The sequence below is a fragment of the Microtus pennsylvanicus genome, chromosome 5, assembly GCF_037038515.1.
Source record: "Microtus pennsylvanicus isolate mMicPen1 chromosome 5, mMicPen1.hap1, whole genome shotgun sequence".
In the NCBI taxonomy this organism is placed as follows: domain Eukaryota; kingdom Metazoa; phylum Chordata; class Mammalia; order Rodentia; family Cricetidae; genus Microtus; species Microtus pennsylvanicus.
The window spans coordinates 68393859-68413959 of NC_134583.1; the positions used below are offsets into that span (position 1 = coordinate 68393859).

At 48.9% G+C, this 20101-nt stretch overlaps 1 protein-coding gene across 2 annotated transcripts; it reads left to right on the plus strand.

Moving 5' to 3' along the window:
- The first annotated feature begins 12521 nt into the window (after positions 1 to 12521).
- Positions 12522 to 17435, plus strand: Znf48 (zinc finger protein 48). Of its 2 annotated transcripts, none has more exons than XM_075972332.1 (2): positions 12522 to 12647; positions 14782 to 17435. In XM_075972332.1, the coding sequence occupies exon 2, from the start codon at positions 14798 to 14800 to the stop codon at positions 16568 to 16570; it is 1773 nt and encodes a 590-aa protein (XP_075828447.1). In that variant the 5' UTR covers positions 12522 to 12647; positions 14782 to 14797; the 3' UTR covers positions 16571 to 17435. The 2 variants fall into 2 exon arrangements, with proteins under 2 accessions (XP_075828447.1, XP_075828445.1); XM_075972330.1 differs by having other exon boundaries at positions 12542 to 12678.
- Positions 17436 to 20101: the final 2666 nt, after the last annotated feature.

Below are 20101 nucleotides of genomic sequence, written 5' to 3' on the forward strand. Positions count from 1 at the left end.
TGAGAAACCCATGCTGCATTCTCTTTCTTTTCATTCAAAGATTTTATTTTTAATTACTTGGGGAGTGGAGGCCAGAGCAAGGCATTGAATCCCAGGACCTGGAGTCACAGGTAGCTGTGATCTGCCTAAGGTAGAAAATAGAAACTGAAGTCAGGTCCTCTGCTAGAGCAGTACGTGCTTCCAATGGCTGAGCCACCTCTACAGTCCCAAGCATCTTTTCTCTTATCTCCGTATAGAAGCCCTTTCATTTTCCACGTCTTTATGCCAAGCCCCAAAGCGGCCCCATCGTCATGGTGAGAGGCAGATGGAACATGAGCAGAAAGGAAGGAAGCAAGATGTTCTCCTTAGTGAGTCTGGTAAGGGATTGACAAGATGATCTAAAAAAAAAAATCCCCAGGGTGTACAAACAACAAAAAAAGATAATAGGGTTGGGGCCAACAGTTTCCCAGGTCAGGCAATGGAGTCCTTCTGAGGGGTGGCAGTGCTGGACTGGACTTGGGTACTGCCAGGCTGAATCCCCACTACACTCCAGTTCCCTAGAGTTGGGATGTCTTGAGACAGAGTCTTGCCATCTACCCAGGCTGGCCTCGAATTTCCATGCCACCCTTGACATCCTAAGTGTTAGGATTCCAGGCTGGTGCCACTATTACCTTGATTGCGGCTCTTTTGTTTTGTTTTTGAGACCGGGTCTCCTGTAGACCAGGTTAGCCTCAAGCTCACTTTGTGGTAGTCTAAGATGACCTTCAGCTCTTGAGCCACCTGGCCTCTGGGTCCCGAGTGCTGGGGATTACAGGTGTGTAGTACCACAGCTGGCATCTTGTCACAAGTATCAGAAACCCAGAACTCACCCTGTAGACCACCTGCCTCTGCCTCCCAAGTGCTAGGATTAAAGATGTGTGCCTGGCGTGGATGGCATTCATATTCAAGTCACCACACCAGGTGGGCACCCATCCGACTACTGACCTCAGGACCAGCCCTAACAGGTGAACGATTGTTCAGTGAAATCTCCCCCAGATGTTTCTATTTTAACTATCTAGTACTTTCCTCAGGCCCCCAGTGCCCACATTAGCTTAGCTGTCTGTGTCTGATGCCCTGGCTAAACTCTGGGGACGGGACTATGTCTTTTGAATTTTTACATTCACATTCTACAGGCTTCACAACACTTGATTTGTTAGGTGCAGGTGCAAATGCATGCGCCCACGCACATACATACACACACAAAAGAGTAAATAGGACTGGAGAGGTGGCTCAGGGAGTAAGAGCATTGGTTACTCTTTGATAGGAGCAGGGTTCAATTCCCAGCACCCACATGGCTCACAGCTGTCTGTAACTCCTGTTCAAGAAGATCTGATACCCTCACACGGACATCCTTGCAAGCAAAACACCAATGTATATAAAATAAAAATAAATCTTACAAATGAGTAGACGAAGTTAAGCAGAATCAAGATCAGAAGTCTGTAAACATAAACAAAGATCCTTGCTTTAGGGTTAGAAAGAAGACCCAGGAAATTTAGATTTGCCACAGACTCGCTGTGTGGCCTCAGGCAAGACATTTGACCTCTCTAACTCTAGGTCCTCAGGGTAGAATGAAGTGCACCCGCATCAGCGTGTTGTCAGGACCGCCCTGGGTTTCCCATGACCTGGGCTTTAGATCTGTTCTGAGAACAAACTGCAAACGTTTGAACTGGGTGACTTGGGGCATGTAAATGAACTCCTCTGGGCCCTTCAAACTCTTAGGGTCTACACGATCTGGACCCTGTTCACTCTCCACTTTAACCCTAGTCTAGGGTCTCCCTCTGTAGCCCAAGATGGCCTAGAACCTTCTGTCCTCTTGTCTCAACCTGGGACTACACTGTCCACTCTAGCCTGGCTTCTCTCTTTGGACTTTACTTATTCTGCTCCTTTAGCCTCTGCTATGGGCTGAACTTTATGATTCTGCTCCCCTCCCCCATTTATGCACTGAAGCCCTATGTGACCATATCTGCACATAGAGCCTGGAAGGAGGTAATTAAGTGTGGCTTAATCCTCCTTATAAGAGGAAAAACCCACTCCTCCCGCCTCCTGTACAGAGAAAAGGCGTAGTAAGGATACATCAGGAAGGGGACCAAGGAGTGGGCCTCACTGTTGTTTTTCATTACATACCATGGCTGCCCCTTAAGCAACTCCCGTCCTAATCAGGAATAGCAAATCCACAACTATCATCAGAGGTTCAGTCACACTGTCCACAGCCAGGCCAGAATTCTGTTCCCTCAGGCACTGGCTCTTTCAGGACCAAAGGAAACATCTAGATCTCTATCCCTATCCTCCGCTGAACTCAGGATTCAATGGTTGAGGTGAAATTCTCTCGCGCAGCATGGTTAAATTGCAAGTAACTAACCTTCTCTTCTTGTGCGCATCTCCTGAAAAACAGATCCCTCCTAAGAACCCTCACTACACCTAGTTCCTCCCCACCACTTCCTGTCAGCTAGTTGCTGTGGTGATATTCTGTTTGTGCTTTAACAAATAAAGCTTGCCCGAAGATCAAAATGTGGAACCACACACTAGTTAGCCTTAGAGGCCAGGCAGTGGTGGTGCAGACCTTTAATCCTAGCACTCAAGAGACAAGTCAGACGCAGGATCTCTGTGAGTTCAAGGCCACCCTGGGCTGTGCGAGACTGATTCCAATCTGTCTAAAAAAGAAAGAGTCAGGCGGTGTAGACAGGAAGGGATATGGCTGGGCAGAGAGAGGAGAGCAGCTCCAGGCATTCATTCTGAGGATTCGTAAAGACAGGGTCATCCTGTTGGTCTGAGGATTCAGTAGAATATCTGACTTCGAGTTTTTCTTATTAAGACCAATTAGAATTCATGCTACAAGTTGCTGACTCGGCCTCCTGACCCCAGGTTAATTTTCTTTAATCAAACAAGTGTAACACACCTTTGCATCCATTAAACAAATATTCCACAGCATAAACATATGTAACACATCCTTTTGTTAAAGATTTGTTAGGTATAGTGTTCTGCCTGCATGTGTGCCTACCCACCAGAAGGGGGCACCAAATCTCATTGTAGATGATTGTGAGCCCACCCTGTAGTTGCTGAGAATTGAACTCAGGACTTCTGGAAGAACAGCCAGCAGTAAGTGCTCTTAACCTCCGAGCTATCTCTCCAGCCTATGTAACTCCTCTTAAATTAATATTCCACAACACCTCACCAGGCACCACTGTTGGGGAATATTATTGTAAGGTGTGTGACTTGTGTTCAAGCTGCATTTAACTCTGTGGAACTGTGCTACTGTGCCTGTCTAAAACACCTGATGGTCTAATAAGGTGAATAGCCAATAGCAAGGCAGGAGCAAGGATAGACAGGGCTGGCAGACCGAGAGAATAAATAGAAGGAGAGCCGAGAACAAGGAGAGGAGGACATCAGAACCAGCTATCCAGCTACACAGCAAGCCATAGAGAAAGAAGTAAACAAAGAGTTATAGATATGGAGAAAGACAAATGTCCAGAGGCAAAAAGTAGACAGAATAATTTAAGAAAAGCTGTCAAGAAACAAGCCAAGCTAAGGTCGTGTACCGCCTATGCTATGGGACAGTATGTGAGCTGGGAACTGGACTGGAGACTTAAAAACACACTCACACAGACAGACAGAAACACGGGGACGTGAGTCATCCTTGAAACAAGAATGCCAACTTTATTGTGCTCCAGGGAAGTTTCTATAGGGATCCTTAACTGATAGCCACGCCCCAGCACTTGGGATTTCCAGTTGTAAAACCCACCAGGAACCACTCCCCTGCCATCAGGAACTCAATGAGGGTCTCTTGCTCAGGGCAGCTGCAGGCACAGGAAAACAAGTTGTTTACTCTGTTCACTCCAGCAGGCAAAGGGTCTGAGGCAGGCAGAGAAAGTCAAGGGGTCAGGGGTCTGCAGCCCCGAACAAGGTTGGGCATTCATAACTAAGAATAAGCCTCTATGTGTGATTTATTTGGGAGCTGGGTGGTGAGCCCCTCAAAAAGCCAGAAGAGGAAAACATCACACTACACACCAGCCCTGCTTGTTCTTGATCTTAGGCTTCCGAGCTTCAGCACTGTGAGACTCCAAGTGTTTGCGGTTTGTCACAGCCAGCCAGTGCACAACACTCTGTTCTGACAGTGGATGAATAAGAAGGCCCACTGCTGGCTTAGAGAGCTGAGTGCTTAGTCATCAGACAGAGGAGCTATTTGAGAAAGATTAGAAAGTGTGGCCTCGTTTGAGGAAGTGTGTCACTGAGGGTGGGCTTTGAGGTTAAAAAAGGCCACCCCATCTGGGCAGTGGTAGCCCATGCCTTTAATCCCAGACAGAGGTAGGAAGATCTCTGGGAGTTCCAAGCCAGCCTGGTCTACAGAGTGATGTCCAGGACAGCCAGAGCTACACAGAGAAACCCTGTCTTGAAAAACTAAAAATAAATAAATAAATGGAACCCATACCAGGCTGAGCTTCTCTCTGCCTATGGTCCAGAATGTAGCTCTTGGCTACTTCTCCAGCACCATGCCTGCCACCATGTTTCCTGCCAGGATAACTGATGGGGGAGAGTCTTCTGTTTTGTGTTAATTTCATTGGTTAAATAAAGAGACTGCCTTGGCCCTTTAATAGGACATAAAATTAGGTAGGCGGAGTAGACTGAACAGAATGCTGGGAGAAAGAAGCAGATTGAGGAGTCGCCATGATTCTCCTACAGGACACAGACGCAGGTTAAGATCTTCCCTGGTAAGACACCTCATGGTGTTACAGGGATATTAGAAATGGGTTAGATCGATATGTAAGAGCTAGCCAATAAGAGGCTGGAACTAATGGGCCAGGCAGTGTTTAAAAGAATACAATTTCCATGTAATTATTTCGGGTATAAAGCTAGCCGTGCGAGCGGCTGGGTGGTGGGACACAGCCCCACTGCTCCTATTTCAAAAGATAACAATGGACTAAACCTCTGGAAGTGTAAGCAAGTCCCCAGTTAAATGCTCTCTGTTGTTGCCTTGGTCGTGGACTCTCTTCACAGTAGGCCAATAAACCAGTGACCACGACAATCTGTCTGCCACGCAGCTCCCTCCTCTCCCTCTCCCTGTCTAAGGCAGCCTCACCAACGTGTCCACAGCGCCCCTTCCATCTGTTGTTTCCATGCACAGCACTGGCTTTGCTTTATTTTGTCCCAGCCTGGCATCGAATTTGCAGTGGTCCTTCTACCTTTGCCTCTCAGATTCTGGGATCACAGGTGCGCCCCAACACCGTACAGAGTGGAAGGAGCCTTGCATTAATGTGAATAGAGTAGATGAACTCCTGAGTGAACGTGTATTGTTGATATGGGCACAACCATGTCAAGAGCCCAGTGCCTCAGACCTATGGGAATGGCATCACGCCAGCTTTGGGCGGTGGAGACAAGTGGATGCTGAGAGCTTGCTAGCCAGACAAAGCCTTTGTGTGCACACATGTGCATACACATTTGCACACTCATGTATGTGGTAGTTTGAAAGAAAATGGCCCCCAAAGAGAGTGACACTATTAGGAGGTGTGACCTTGTTGGAGGAAGTGTCACCGTGAGATCTTTTTTCTCAAGCTACACTCAATGTGACAGTCAGTAGACTTCCTGTTGCTTCTGAGTTAAGACATAAGGCTCGCAGCTCCAGCCCGCATCTGCCTGCATGTTACCATGCTTCCTGCTATGATGATAATGGATCGAATCCCTGAAACTGTGAGCCACCTCAGTTAAATATTTCTATTCATAAGAGTTACTATGGCTAGGCGGTGGTGGCATGCGCCTTTAATTTCAGCACTCGGGAGGCAGAGGCAGGTGGATCTCTGAGTTCAAGGCCAGGCTAGTCTACAGAGTGAGTTCTAGGACAGTCAGGACCACACAGAGAATCCTGTCTCAAAAAACAAAAAGGGAAAAGAGGAAGAGGAAAAGAAGAGCAAGCAGGAGGAGGAAGAAAAAGAAAGAGAAGGAAGAGAAGGAAGAGGAGGAAGAGTAAGAAGAAAAAAAGAAGAGGAGGAGGAGGAGAAAGAAGAAGAGGAGGAGGGGAATTATAAACTAGGGCTGGGAAGAGGGCCCAGTGGTAACAGCATCTGCTGTGCAGGTATAATGACCTGACATCAGATCTGTAGCACTCATGTGCTTTTGGGACCAGCAAGACGGCTAACTAGATAAAAACCTATATCACAATACTAGGTTTAGACACACATCGAACCCAGTGCTGGGAAGGGGATGCAGAACAAAGATAGGAGGATGGCTAGGACTTGCTGGCTGCCAAAGGGCAAATCCTAGATTCAGTCAGAGGCCAAAAGCACCAGAGGAGGGCACCTAAACACAGTGCACACATACAGAGAGAGGGTGGGTAGAGAGACAGACAGAGACACAGGGAGAACCAACCAACAAACAAATATGCCTCCCAATCAACACATGGGAAAATTGCACTAAGCAGGTGGTTCTCAAAAAAAAAATACAAATACAGCCAACAAATATCCTTAAACATGTCCAACATCCCAGTCGTCAAGGAAACGCAGGTGAAAGCTGCTTTGAGGAGGCTGCAGAGTTGGCCAGTGGGTAAAGATGCCTGTAGCAGCGCTGGGGACCCGAGTTCAACTCCCGGGACCATAGAATACGGATGGAAAGAGCCAACTCCATAACATTGTCCTTTGATCTGCCACCATGCCTCGGCACGTCCTCTCCATCTCATCACACATACACCTGTAAATTAACTAAAAAATAACTATTTTGAAATTCCACCTCACTCCAGTCAGAATGGCTATCATCAAGAAAACATGATAATGAATTCTGGGGAAAATGTGGGAAAGGAGAGCTTTATCTATTCCTTGTGAGAGTGCGAGCTGCTACAGCCACTTTAGAGATCACTGGAGATGTTTCTCCAAAAAAAAAAAAAAAATAGGGGCTGGAGAAATGGCTCAGTGGCTAAGGCACCTTCTGCTCTTGCAGGGAACCCAGGTTCAATTCCCAGCACCCCTGGTGGCTCACAACCATCACCAATTCTGATTCTAGGGAATCCAATAGGGGCTTCTGAGAGCACCAGGCATACTAGTGGTGCACAGATGTATACACAGGCAAAACACTCACCCAAATAATGAAAACAGCAGGGTGTGGTAACCTTTACTTGTAGCCTTAGGGAGGCAGAGGCAGGCAGATCTCTGGAGATTATAGATTAACCTGGTCTACATACCAAGTTCCAGGCCAGGCAGGACTCAGACCCAGCTGCCCCACTCATGGCTGCCTCCTGAGAAGGTGGACTCTAGCCACGGGGCCCTGCTCATCCCCTGCAGCCGGGAAAGAAGGTCAGATAGTGGTGGAGAATGAGAGTGTGGCGCTCATACACAATGGAGTTTTACTCAACTCGAAAGGAAATGTAATTATGAAAATTTCAGGAAAATGGGATAGAACTGGAAAACATTACATTGGTGAGGCAAACCGGCTTTGAAAGACAAGTATCTCATGTCCTCTCATACACAGATCCTAGCTTTTAATTCTTCAATGTGTTCATCTGGGTGGTTGTACATGTGGGTAAAGGCCAGGAAAGTGGGAAGAGGTCCATGGGATGGGAGGAAAAGAGGCTTTAAGGGAGGAGGTGGGGTCTGGAGAGGTGGCTTGGCCATTAAGAACAAATACTGTTCTTGTAGAGGCCCAAGTTTGGTTGCAATCACCCATGTAGGGTGGCTCACAACCTTCTGTAACTCCAGCTCTAGCTGATCCACTGTTGTGGAATATCATGTTAACTATATAAAGATGTGTTACATTTGTTTATGCTGCATTTGTTTATTTATGTAAAGATGTGCTGCTGAGGGGCTGGAGAGATGGCTCAGTGGTTAAGAGCACTGTCTGCTCTTCCAGAGGTCCTGAGTTCAATTCCCAGCAACCACATGGTGGCTCCAAACCACCTGTAAAGAGATCTGGCGCCCTCCTCTGGTGTGTGGGTATAAATGGAGGCAGAAAGTTGTATACATAATAAATAAATTAAAAAAAAAAAGATGTGCTGCTGCTTTACCTTGCCTGCCTAAGGCACTTCATTGAATAAAAAGCTGAGCAGCCACCAGGCGGTGGCGCACGCCTTTAATCCCAGTACTCAGGAGGCAGAGGCAGGTGGATCTTTGTGAGTTCCAGGCCAGCCTGGTCTAAGTGAGGAGTTTTATTGGGGGAAGGGAGTGGGGAAAAGGAAGCAAGAGAAGGGAAGAGAAGAAAAAGAGAGACAGAGTGGGGTGAAAGAGAGGAAGGAGAGGGAGGGAGGGAGGAAGGGAGGGAGGGAGAGAAAGAGAGAGAGAGGAGAGACATGAGAGACATAAAGCTGCCTCCTCAGGGAGAATGGTAGAAAGGAAGAGAGCAGGAGTAGGCGGGGCTCGTCTCTTAGAGGGACCTGTGCACCTGTATAGTACAGACCAGTACCCTGGGTTGGCCAAGGTATTAAGTGGGTACATCCTGCCAGATAACAGGGCAGGCCAGCATAATGCCTGAATTCTAAGAGGGGATACAGGAGTTAAAGGAGGATCAGGGAGGTAGGAGGAGAGCTGATGGTTATGTGAGACAAACCAAAATGAAGTATGTAAAAAAAATACCATTAGGGCTGGTTGTTGGTAGCACACTCCTTTAATTCCAGCCCTCAGGAGGCAGAGGCAGGTAGATCTCTGAGTTTGAGACTAGCCTGGTTTATATAGTTCCAGGATAGTCAGGGCTACAAAGAGAAACTCTGTTTTGAAAGACAAAACAAATAAGCAAACAAAAATACCATTAGGAAACTTGTCATTTTATAAGCAGATTAAATCTTTGTATGAATTAGAAATTTTTAATCTCATATCGCTGCATTAATATAACACCAGTTTAATATGTATTCTTCTAGATTTTCTTCTTTGCTTATATATAGATATTTACGTATATTTCTTTCTCTCTTTTTGTTTTGGTTTTTCAAGACAGGGTTTCTCTGTAGCTTTGGAGTCTGTCCTGGAACTCACTCTGAAGACCAGGCTGGCCTCGAACTCACAGAGATCCACCTGCCTCTGCCTCCTGAGTGCTGGGATTAAAGGCCTGCATCACCACTGCCCAGTTTTTGTTTGTTTGTTTTGAGACAGGGTCTCACCATAATCTCTGACCTGAAGCTCACTCTGTGTAGATCAGGCTGGCCTAGACCTCACAGAGCTCTCCCTGCCTCTGCTTCCTAAGTGCCGAGAGAGAAGGAGAGAACCACCACGGCTACCATTCCTTCTTTTAAATTTTTTTTTTTTTTTTTTTTTTTTTTTAGTTTTTCGAGGCAGGGTTTCTCTGTAGCTTTGGAGCATGTCCTGGCACTAGCTCTTGTAGACGAGGCTGGCCTAGAACTCACAGAGATCCGCCTGCTTCTGCCTCCAGAGTGCAGGGATTAAAGGCGTGCGCCACCACCGTGGGCAGGCATGCAAGTCACATCGCAAGTACGAAGGGCAGGGGATAACTTGCCAGAATCAGCTCTCTGCTGCCACCATGTGGGCGTCTCAGGGATGGAACTGAAGTCAGACTGGGTGGTAAGTACTTTACCCTCTGACTCTTTTGCTGCCCCCAGTGATGCATTTTTAAGATGAAGTTTTCTTTATTGCTGTATTATCTGTAGACCAGGCTGGCCTTGAACTCACAGAGATCCACCTGCCTCTGCTTCCCAAGTGTAGGGATTAAAGGTATGCGCTAACAGGATGGGCACAAATTAATATTTTTAAAGTTTCAGGACAGGGACGGGCAGTGGTGGCGCACACCTTTAATCCCAGAACTCAGGAGGCAAAGACAGGTGGATCTCTGTGAGTTCGAAACCAGCCTGGTCTACAAGAGTTAGTTCCAGGACTGCTAGGGCTGTTGCAGAGATAAACCGTCTTGAAAAAACCCTAACTTGTTTATTGAGATATAGTGTACATAGCCCTAGATGGCCTCAAATTTGGGATCTTCCTGCCTCAAGCCCCTAGAATGCTAGAGTGTTGAGTAGCAGGATAGTGGGGTGGAGAGTGAGGTCAAAATCAGCACATGAAAGACAGCAGCTGGCAGAAAGACCAGGAAAGCTGACAAAGCAGAGCACAGCGCAGGTGCTGTAAAGTGGTTTTTACAGATGTCCTCTGAAGGCCCAATCCGTCAGGCTGACCACCTCTGAACTTCTAACCTTTCTCCCAGCTCTGGCCCACTTCCTCTCTTGGAAATGCTTTCTTTCTTAATAAACTGTCTTTGCCTCTACCCCTGTTCAATGTGTCCCCATCCAATTCTTTAAAAAAAAAAACTTGGAAATTTTACATATGTATACAGCAAAACACGATAGAAATCTCTCTGATGTCTTGTGCTGGGAGGTGGAAGGCCGTAGATGGGCACCGTACTCTGCATCTACCAGTAAGTGATAGCTACACACTCCACCTTTACCTTGTCTTATAGGACCATTTAAGTGCCTCACAGTTCTCTATGCCTCCCCATACCCTCACTTGCTGGAATCCATCCCGCGCCTCCAGCATATTCAGCATGCATTCCATCACTGAGCAATAATATAACTGCACTCTATTTGTGTGTGTGTGAATGTGTGTGCTAGTCCCCCAATTCAGCTAGTCTAGAAGTCAGCTCGTTCTGGGGGATCTTTTTCTCCGGCTGCTGAATGCTGAGGTCATAGGTAAGTCACTATCTGGGCATTTATGAGTGCCGAGGATTTGAACCCCGATCACCAGGCCACGTGGCAAGCACTTCATCCACTGAAACATCTCCCCAGTCCCAATCCTTTTCTTATTTTATCATTTAATTTTTTTGTTTTTTTGAGACAGGGTTTCTCGTGTAGCCTTGACTGATCTGGATGGAACTAGCTCTACAAACCAAGTTGGCCTCAAACTCACTGAGATAGGCCTGCCTCTGCCTCCCATGTGCTGGGATTAAAGCTGCATGCCCCTGACCTCTTATTTAATTTTTAATTATATGTATATGTGACTGTGTATATGGTGTATGTGTGGATTTGTGCCTGTGAGTGCTGTACCCTTGAAGCCAGAAAAAGGACTCCCTGGAGCTAGTTCCAGGCAATTATGAGCTGCCTAGCTGTGGGTGCTGGGAGCTGACCTTGGTCTTCTGTAAGAACAACGCAAGCTCTTAATCGCCATCTCTCCAGCTTTAATTCTCTCTCTTTTTGAGACAGGGTTTCTGTGTATAGCCTGGAACTCACTCTGTAGACCACAGAAGTCTGCCTCCCAAGTGCTGGGATCAAAGGCTTGCACCACCACGGGACCCGACTCTATTATTTTCTAAATATGTTGTTTGTTAGACTTTTTGTTTGTTTTTCGTGACAGGGTTTCTTTGTGTATCTTTGGTTGTCCTGGAACTCGCTCTGTAGACCAGGTTGGCCTCAAACTCACAAAGATTCACCTGCCTCTACCTCCCAAGTGCTGAAATTAAAGGTGTGCGCCACCACTGCCCGGCAGTTTAAGTCAGAATTTCTTAAATTTGTAGTAATGGGGGAACGCATTTGGACGTCAGGGGACAACGTGTACTCTCCTTCCACTAAGTGAACTGAAGAGAACTCAGATTGTCAAGCTTAGTAGCAAACACCTTTACCCACTGGCTCCGATTCTCTAATAATTTGTATGCTTTTCTTTAAAACTGGGAGCACTCAACGGACGGATGATGCGTATCATCCTTATCTCAAACTTCTGCTTTAATACATATAAAATAAAAGCTCCGTTATCCCTCTCTTTCTGTGGCAGGATCGAAGACTCTAGGCACTCACCTCTACAAAAAGAAAGCCTGCCTACAACACAAGATCCTGGGATTGTTTCCAGTGACTAGGTCGCATGGAACATGGCCCCACCAAGATGGATTCTTCAGTCTCTCCCTGGGTTTGGCCTTTGCAAAACTGGCAGCCTTTGTTTGTCTACCTTTGTCTCTGCCTGTGGCCCTTTGTTCTGCCTCCCGCCTGTTTCTCTCCAGGCTCTCTCCGCATCTTAGGGCCCAGGACTCCGCTTGGGGGACTTGACGCCCCTTATCTGTTTCTACATCTCTTTGTCTCCGGTACCCAGTCTCTAGGTCCTGCCTCTGCGCGTCGTCTCTCGCCGACAGTGTCCCGACTCGTGGCTTTTGGGCAAGGCCCTGGCAGGCTCGAGCTCGGCTGGGGTGCCGAGCCCCAGCCCAGCCCCCACCCCGAGCTGGGCTTTGTTTCCCCCGCCCCAGCGCCCCGCCCCGCCCGCCCGCCCGCCCGCCGGGTCGCCGTAGCCCTTTGTCTGCCCAGGTCTCTCCCACCCCATCCCCGGGCTCTTTCCCCGTTGTCCCGCGCGAGCAGCCGGGCCGCACCGCCCAGTTAGACGAGCCCGGGAGGCCCGCCGCTAACGCCGCAGGGCACCGCTGGAGTGGTCCTCGTGGCCGGCGAGCCCGCGGCTCCTCCGGGTCCTAGAGCGGCTCGCTGAGGCCCGTGCTTCCGCTTCCCGTCCCGCCCCGCGGCGCCCGGGACGTGGGCCGAGCCCCCTCCCGGCGTGGCGCGGAGCCCGCACCGGACAGAGCCGCCGGCGGCTGGGTCCCTGCAGCACCGCGGGGAAGGGGACGGCAGCTGCCCGCGGAGTGCCCGGAGCCGCGCCCGGCTCGTGGGCCGACGGTGCAGCCGGCGGCAGAACCCTGAGGCGTCGAGCTCCGCGGCGCGGCGGACTGGGAGCGGCAGAGAGCCGTCGGCGCAGGTGAGGGCGGCGGCCGGCACTGCGCCTGCAGGTAATGGCTTCTTGGGGACCCGGGAAAGTCGGACATGGGCGACGGGGCGCTGGAGCAAAATCCGGAGCAAGCGTTTCTGAGCACCTACTGTGCGCCAGGCCGAGGGGCGGGCATCCTCCACCATGCTCTCCCCTCCCCCGCGGGCCTTCACTCATCCTCTCTGTCTCGGCTCTTCTGCAGGCCTCCGGGCTCAATTGTGATGACCTCCCCTGCCCTGGCCTCCTCAGCATGCTTTCTGCAGCCAGTCTGACGTAAATTCAGCCCTAATCCTGGCTCCCTTCTCAAAACCTCCTTCACCTTCCTTATTACTATTAATTAAAGCCTTAGTGAACCTAGTGTTACGTGCAACCCCCCCCCCCATTAGGCTCAGTAACCTTTTCCTAATAACCTCATTCCTTTTCATAGTTTTCTCTTTGCTGCGGAGTGATGCTTGTCCTTGACGTCTAATCTCCTGCCTCCATTGTGATAAGAATTGTTAGGAACCCACAGTTACAGTCATTGTTACTCTGTCTTTTCGCCCCTGCCACTCCAGAGTATGTGTAGGGAAGTAAGTACGTACAGGACCCTTGAAGTTCCAAGGGACGGAACAGAGCCAGTGGTAGTGACACATACCTGTAATTCCAGGAGGGTGTTGCATTCAGAGCCATCCTGGGCGACATAGTAAGAATGTCTCAAAAACTGAAGGAAATAAACAAAACAGATTCAGTAGACCACATCCTAGATTTTCTAAATAGAGAAACTGTAATATAACACAGGCTTGGAGAGACAGGAATTAGAAAGTTGGCTATTCTCTAACTTTTGAACCTTAAGAAAATTTCCTTAGTCAGGAGCATGCCTTTTGTCCCAGTACTTGGGAGGCAGAGGCAGGCGGAGCTCTGTGAGTTCAAGGCCAGCCTGGTCTACAGAACAAGTTCTAGGACAGCCTTGTAAAGTCTTGTAAAACAAGAAAAGAAAAAAAAATGTTGAGGAATATTTGTAAGGCAAAGGTGTGTTACATTTGTTTAATTATGTAAAGATTGCTGCTTTGCCTGCGGTTTCTGACTGATCTAATAAAAAGATAAACCGCCAATAGTTAGTCAGTAGAGGGATTGGCTGGGCTTATGGGCAGAGAGAGGAGGAGGAAGAACCCTGGGCCAGCCAGCAAGACAGAGTAGGACAGACAGAACAAAAGAAAGAAGGGTAAAAAGCCCCGAGGCAAAACACAGATGAGGAGAAACAGGCTAATTTAAGTCATAAGAGCTAGTGGGGCAAGCATGAGCTAAGGCCGAGCTTTCAAACTAGTAATCTCTGTGTCATGGTTTGGGAACTGGTTGGTGACTAAAGAAAAAACCTGTCACAAAAAAAAAAAAAGAGGAAAAGAAAGAAAATTTCTTTGTTTCCATGAGTGTTAAATAAAGAGAATAATATTGCTTAGTTAGGTGATTGTCGATTAAAAACGTAGTAAGGTGCTGGAGAGATGGCTCAGTGGTTAAGAGCATTGCCTGCTCTTCCAAAGGTCCTGAGTTCAATTCCCGGCAACCACATGGTGGCTCACAACCATCTGTAATGAGGTCTGGTGCCCTTTTCTGGCTTGCAGACATACACACAGACAGAATATTGTATACATAATAAATAAATAAATAAATATTTAAAAAAAATAAGTAAAATAAAAACGTAGTAAGCCAGGACGGTGGCACATACCTGTAATCCCAGGACTTGGTAGCTGAGAATGGTGTTTGTTTTGGAACAAGTTCTTACTGTGTATCTGTTTGGCTGGCCTTGAAGTCAGATCCACTTGCCTCTGCCTTCCCAGTGTTGCGAGTAAATGCATACCTGGCAGGACTGAATGTGTAAAACCAGCCTGGGCAAGTTATTGAAACTCCTGGCTCCAAATAAAACAAAGAGCGCGGGATACCGCACAGTGGTTCTTACAGTGGAGTGGCAGATAATTAGTGCTCCCCATATTCAGTAGAGAGGGAGAACTCAGGAGCTCGTGCACTGTGGAGTCTTCCTGGGGAAGTTACTTGTAGGGGTAGAGGCCCTGGCTTCCGCTCCAGCAGCACTGAAAGAAAAAATGAGGTTGAGCCAAAGGGTGAGATTTATAATTCTGTTCTCTTTCCCCAGTCTAGGGAGTAAGAATATGGAGGCTCCTGTGGATGAGTTTGAACACACTCCACAGGAAGAGGATGTCTTAGAGTTCAAGGAAGAAGAACAGTTAGCCCCAGGGCACGAAGTAGGAAATGCTTCTCTTAAACCTGAAGGCATACAGAGCTGGGATGACTTATGGGTCCACAGAGAGGGGCTTGGGAAGCGTCAGCCTCGAGACCCAGTCCCCAGGGTCCTGGGAGAACCCCGCTGGGGACAGGCTAATAATGACCGAGCTGCAGTGTGTGGTGAGTGTGGCAAGAGCTTCCGGCAGATGTCAGATTTGGTGAAACACCAGAGAACTCACACGGGGGAGAAGCCCTACAAATGTGGGGTCTGTGGCAAGGGCTTTGGGGATAGCTCAGCCCGAATCAAACACCAACGAACTCACACTGGTGAGAAGCCCTTCAGAGTCCGGCCCCCAGCCTCGGGTCCTCCCAAGATGCCTCGGTCTCGGATTCCTGCTGGTGAGCGCCCCACTATCTGTGGTGAATGTGGAAAAAGCTTCCGGCAGAGTTCTGACCTGGTCAAACACCAGCGGACACACACGGGAGAGAAACCCTACAAGTGTGGCATCTGTGGCAAGGGCTTTGGTGACAGCTCTGCCCGAATAAAGCACCAGCGGACACACAGAGGGGAGCAGCTCCCCCGGCCAGTGACTCCGCGTCGGCAACCGTCTCAGGCAGCTCCTGTGGCTACACAGAGACCCAAGGCCCAGGACAAGCCGTATAGCTGCACTGACTGTGGCAAGAGGTTTGTGTTAAGCTGCAGCCTCCTGAGCCACCAGCGTAGTCACCTAGGACCCAAACCCTTCGCTTGTGATGTGTGTGGAAAGGAGTTTGCCCGGGGCTCTGACCTGGTGAAGCACCTGCGGGTACACACCGGCGAGAAACCCTACCTGTGCCCCGAGTGTGGCAAGGGCTTTGCCGACAGCTCTGCACGGGTGAAGCACCTGCGCACCCACAGTGGCCAGAGGCCTCATGCCTGCCCAGAATGTAACCGTACCTTCAGCCTCAGCTCTACCCTTCTTCGCCACCGCCTCACCCACGTGGAGCCCCAGGACTTCAGTTTCTCCGCCTATCCCGTAGCCCCCCTCATCCTCAGCCCACCTCCACCTCCTCTTGGCACAAGCCCCTCACTGACACCTCGAAGCCCCTCACATTCCAGTGATGGGCCCTTTGGCCTGCCTGGCTTGGAACCAGAGCCTGGGGGCCCACAGGCTGGGGAGCCACCCCCACCACTGGCTGGTGACAAGCCCCACAAGTGTCCTGAGTGTGGCAAAGGCTTCCGCCGAAGCTCCGATCTGGTGAAACACCATCGTGTTCATACAGGGGAGAAACCCTACCTCTGTCCTGAGTGTGGCAAGGGTTTTGCTGACAGTTCCGCCCGAGTCAAGCACCTCCGCACGCACCAGGGCGAGCGAACCAGGCCGCCAGCACCGTTCACCCTCCTGCGGCCACATAACCCACCTGGGCCTGTACCCATAGTCCCTCAGTCTCGAGTGCGGGGCCAGCCCTCTGGACCCAGCCAGCTTCATATGTGTGGCTTCTGTGGGAAAGAGTTCCCCCGCAGCTCAGATCTAGTCAAGCACAGGCGCACACATACCGGGGAGAAGCCGTACAAATGCGCAGAGTGTGGCAAGGGCTTCAGTGACAGCTCTGCTCGGATCAAGCACCAGCGTGGGCATCTGGTCCTGAGGCCCTTTGGGATAGCAGATGTCCGGTCAAGGCCCCTCCTCCAGGAGGGGTCACCAACTGGAATGAAGTGATGGGGAGTCCAGGGAGGGTAGAGGCCTAGGGTACCAGAGGGAGGGTATCTGCTGCTGAAGGCAGAAAAAAGTCTGGGAAATGGTGGGAGGGATGAGGAGGATGAGAATAGATAGGAACAGATTGAAGACCATAATGTTCACGCTCAGGAAACTCGTGGCTAGGTGTCGGGAGCCTTGCCAACACGAGCTGTACCACAGCTTCTCGTGCGCTGCCTAGAGTAAGCACTTCATACTTGCGAAAATCGGTAAGCTGGAGTCTAAAAATCCTGCTGCCTCCCAAATCCGTAAGCTGGAGTCTAAAAATCCTGCTGCCTCCTGTTGAGAGCGTACCTCCCTGCTGGGCGCAGTGGTGTACAACCTTGAGTTCCAGCACTCAGGAGGCAAAGGCAGGCAGATTTTGAATTCATGACCAGACTGCTCTACATCGAGAGTTCTAGGTCAGCCAGGACTACATGGTAAAACAAAACAACAACAACAAAAAACCCTTAATCTTCCCAACCTTAGGCAGGGAAAACAGGCAGGGGCATCTTGACCACCCTGAGGGGGAAATATAGCTGTGGTGTAGGTAGTTTCTACCTCTACCTGTGAATCTCTGGATGTAGTTTTATCCAGGGAGGACTCTTTGGGGAAAAACTTAAATCCATGTGCTTTGAGGGCCCTTGCTGCCCTGATGCTGGGACACTGAAGTAGAGCAAGCTACCAGGAGCGTTCAGAGCTTCCAGTCTGGATGCAAAGCCTAGGTCATCATGGACATCTGCAAAGACCAGCTTGCTGAGCGAGGGCAGGGCCAGTGCAGGCCAGAGAAACAAGTCTCCACAGCCATGTGTCTGTCTGTCTCCTTACTAATAAACTGTCCCTTGTCTGATGTGTGTGTGTACATGAATAAATACAAACCCCAGCAAGGCTGAAGTTGGCACAGAGGCACTGTTATAGGCAAAGCCCTCGGCCATAATAACCCTAGATGGTCCCTTGCCTTAAGTCTGTCAAATAGAAGATTGTCGAGGTGATCTAGCTGCTGTCACTGGGGTGGGTGTCATGGCTCATGTCTGCAGTCCCAGGGAAAAATAGTCTTCATGTCTGTTGGCTGATTTTATAGGCTAAGGTCTGCTTGTTCACAAGAACTTAGCTACAAACTGGTATGACCCTTGAAAAGGGAAATGTGATGCAAAGTCAGTGACGAACTCAGAGAGCTAGTGATCAGTGAGCCTGACAGGATGCTGCCAAGCTGCCTGGGATACGTTCAGAAAGTCTGCAGGCTAATTCATCACCAACAAAGATGTAAGACCCACCTGCTCGGGCCTCTAAAACTTCCAGTATTTCCACAGAAGCAGGAGGTATGTTCCTATCTTGTCCTGAGTAAAGCATCAATAGGCAGGGAAAGGAGCTGGCCTAACTGGCCAGCGGCAGGAATCATTAGCTCTGTTCATCTTGGCAAGTTCTTACCAGACCTGCTAACTCAGCTAAGTGCTCAGGAACTGTCATAGACGGTCTCCCAAGATCTGACAGGCTTCCCCAGAAATCAATTACTCCAGACTTTTGTGAAATAAGGTGCAAACTTGAAACCCTGGAACTTTGCAATCTGCCCCAAGAGTCCTTAGAGGCTTGTGTCTTAAGTGCATGGAAATTTTGTTGGGCCTAAGTGGAGCCCTTAAAGAGGCTCTTGGAGGACGCTTCCTGATGCTTTCCTTGTCCCCCAGTGAACTTTGTAAAATTCTGCCAGGTCATGTCACTGCTCCATTGAAAACCCTGTCATCACTGCAGTATAACTCCTGGGCTGGGCAGATGGCTCAGAGGTGAAGACCTGGCTGTTCCCAGTACCCGTGTAGTGGCTTACAAACCAGCCCCAGTTCCAGTCTTGGGGCATCTGAGGCCCTCTTCTGAATTCTGCTGCACTAGGCAAGTATATGGTGCACATACATGGGTACAAGCAAACATTCACTATACATAAAATTTTGAAATCTTAAAAGGGGGGGTTGTTGGTTAATCCCAAAGATGCAAGGAGAAAGATCACCAACCCAAATCATCATGGCCAAATTCATTAAATTAAGCTTTTAATTCCTGTATATGGGCTGCCTAGGGTTCAAGAGGTCCACATTGAATTTGAGGAAGACAAGGTTTTTATAGCTTAGGGGTAGGGGTTTCCAAAATGGGGGATTTAATGGGCAAAATAGGAGTTATAGGGGCAGAACATAAACATAAGTTAATCATCACGACCTAAAACAGACACGATTGCAAGGTTGTTGAAACAAGGTAGAACAACCTCTAGAAACAAATGTAGGGGCCCAAGATGGTGATAAACACCTCTGAAACAAAGGCAGGGTTGCCGTTTCCTGGAACAGGCAGTACAGAGCCATTTGTAGTTAAGGTTACAGGTGGGGCATGGCCCAATCTTGAGAAACAGATTTAATCATAACCAGAAATGAGCCTAATTTTGTCTCTAAGATGGCTTTCCAGCCTAAAATGGAGGCTGGCTGCATCATCAACTGTTAGCATTAGGTCTTCCACTTGTTTTGCTTTTTACAGAGCAAAGTGTCCTCTGCTCTTTTCCTCCACTGAGAATTAAGCTGAGAGAGTAAGAACTGAAGTTTAGAGATTTGAAGATGACTGATCAGAAGCGGCAGGGATAAGAGCCTATTGTGTCCTGTCTTGTGGATTCTTGTGGATTCTGAGGTGCAAGGCATATTCAGGGGTGTAAAATGCCTCCCTTTCCCCTTCCCCTCATGGTGAGTCAGGCATTTTTAGATCCCCCCCCACATTCCTCTTGAAAAGCCCACAGGGGAGAGGGAGGGAGCAAAAGTACAGCAAAGCTTACTGAAGGAGGTCTTTGAGGAGGGGCCTCCTTGGTGTGCCTGTGACAGTGTGGTAGGGCCAGTTTCTCTTTTCTTTGTAAAGATTTATTATGTGTAGTGTTCTGCCTGCACACCAGGAGAGAGCGCCAGATCTCATTACAGATGGTTGTGAGCTACCATGTAGTTGCTGGGAACTGAACTCAGGATCTCTGGGAGAGCAGCTGGTGCTGAGCCATCTCTCCAGCCCCCCATAAATAGTTTTTTTTATATTTATTTATTTATTATGTATACAAATTCTGTCTGTGTCTATGCCTGCAGGCCAGAAGAGGGCACCAGACCCTATTACAGATGGTTGTGAGCCATCATGTGGTTGCTGGGAATTGAACTCGGGACCTTTGGAAGAACAGGCAGTGCTCTTAACCTCTGAGCCATCTCTCCAGCCCCATAAATAGTTTCTTATACAACCAGAACCTAACTGCCACTTTAAGAATATTTAACTAGGGTGGTGGCGCACACCTTTAATCCCAGCACTCGGGAGGCAGAGGCAGGCGGATCTCTGTGAGTTCAAGGCCAGCCTAGTCTACAAGAGCTAGTTCCAGGACAGGCTCCAAAGCCACAGAGAAACCCTGTCTCGAAAAACAAAAACAAAAGAATATTTAACTAGGGTTGGGAAGAGGGCTCAGTGGCATTTACTGCTTTTGCAGACTTGGATTCCAAGCACTCATCTCTTATGCCAGCTCAA